At 74.5% G+C, this 730-nt stretch overlaps 1 protein-coding gene across 1 annotated transcript in view; it reads left to right on the forward strand.

The window, feature by feature from the left end:
* Positions 1–482: 482 nt before the first annotated feature.
* LGALSL (galectin like) overlaps positions 483–730 on the forward strand; it is a 7,084-nt gene continuing 6,836 nt past the window's right edge. The window contains exon 1 of the mRNA XM_019635381.1: positions 483–614. Within this exon, the coding sequence (XP_019490926.1) occupies positions 579–614 (36 nt within the window). The 5' untranslated portion in view covers positions 483–578. The remainder of the gene's footprint in view (positions 615–730) is intronic.

Genomic DNA, 730 nt, shown 5'->3' on the forward strand with positions numbered 1-730 from the left:
CTCACTCCCCCATTCCCCAGCCCCACCCACCCTGACTACGGGGAGGTCCTACAAGGCCCTCGACCTCACGCACGCCCCTACCCGGACAGGCCCGTGCCTCCCGCCCCAGTCTCCTTCCACTGTCCAATGACCGAGGGGCAGGGCCAGCTGAGCAAGCCGCGGCAGCCCAGCCGGGTCACCGCCCAATTCCCGGTTCCCAAGCCGGGCCCCAGCAGCCTTTAAATGCCGCCCAGGGCCGGCACGGTGCGGCCCTTGCCACCTTTCTTCTTCGGGTGGCGACAGCAGCACCCTGAAACAGACAACAGCACGGACTCGGCCGCCGCGGTCCGGGCAGCAGCGGCCACCTCCGACCTCACGGCCGGCGCCGCCTCCCTGTCCCCTCCCCCTGCTCCTGGGCCTGCCAGCCCGGTCGGCGCCGGGGCCCCAGGCGTGCGCGCGCGCGTGCCCGCGCGTGAGTGCGCGCCCGAGCCATTCTCGGACCCGCGCAGGTCCGCCCCGGGATCACCGCCCGCGCGCCGCGACCCACGTCCCCCGCGGACGGGCCGCCAGCAGTGCACCCCCCCGCGCAGTGCAAAAAGATGGCGGGATCGGTGGCCGACAGTGATGCCGTAGTGGTGAGTGTGGCGGGGTGCACGCGAGGCGCCCCCTTCCCGCCGTCCCGCACCCCGTGCCGCCTGCTCCAGCGGAGCTGCGGCGGAGAGGAGCTGAGGCCCAGCCCGGCGCCCCCCCC

Source organism: Hipposideros armiger, unplaced genomic scaffold (genome assembly GCF_001890085.2).
Source record: "Hipposideros armiger isolate ML-2016 unplaced genomic scaffold, ASM189008v1 scaffold_2, whole genome shotgun sequence".
Classification (NCBI taxonomy): domain Eukaryota; kingdom Metazoa; phylum Chordata; class Mammalia; order Chiroptera; family Hipposideridae; genus Hipposideros; species Hipposideros armiger.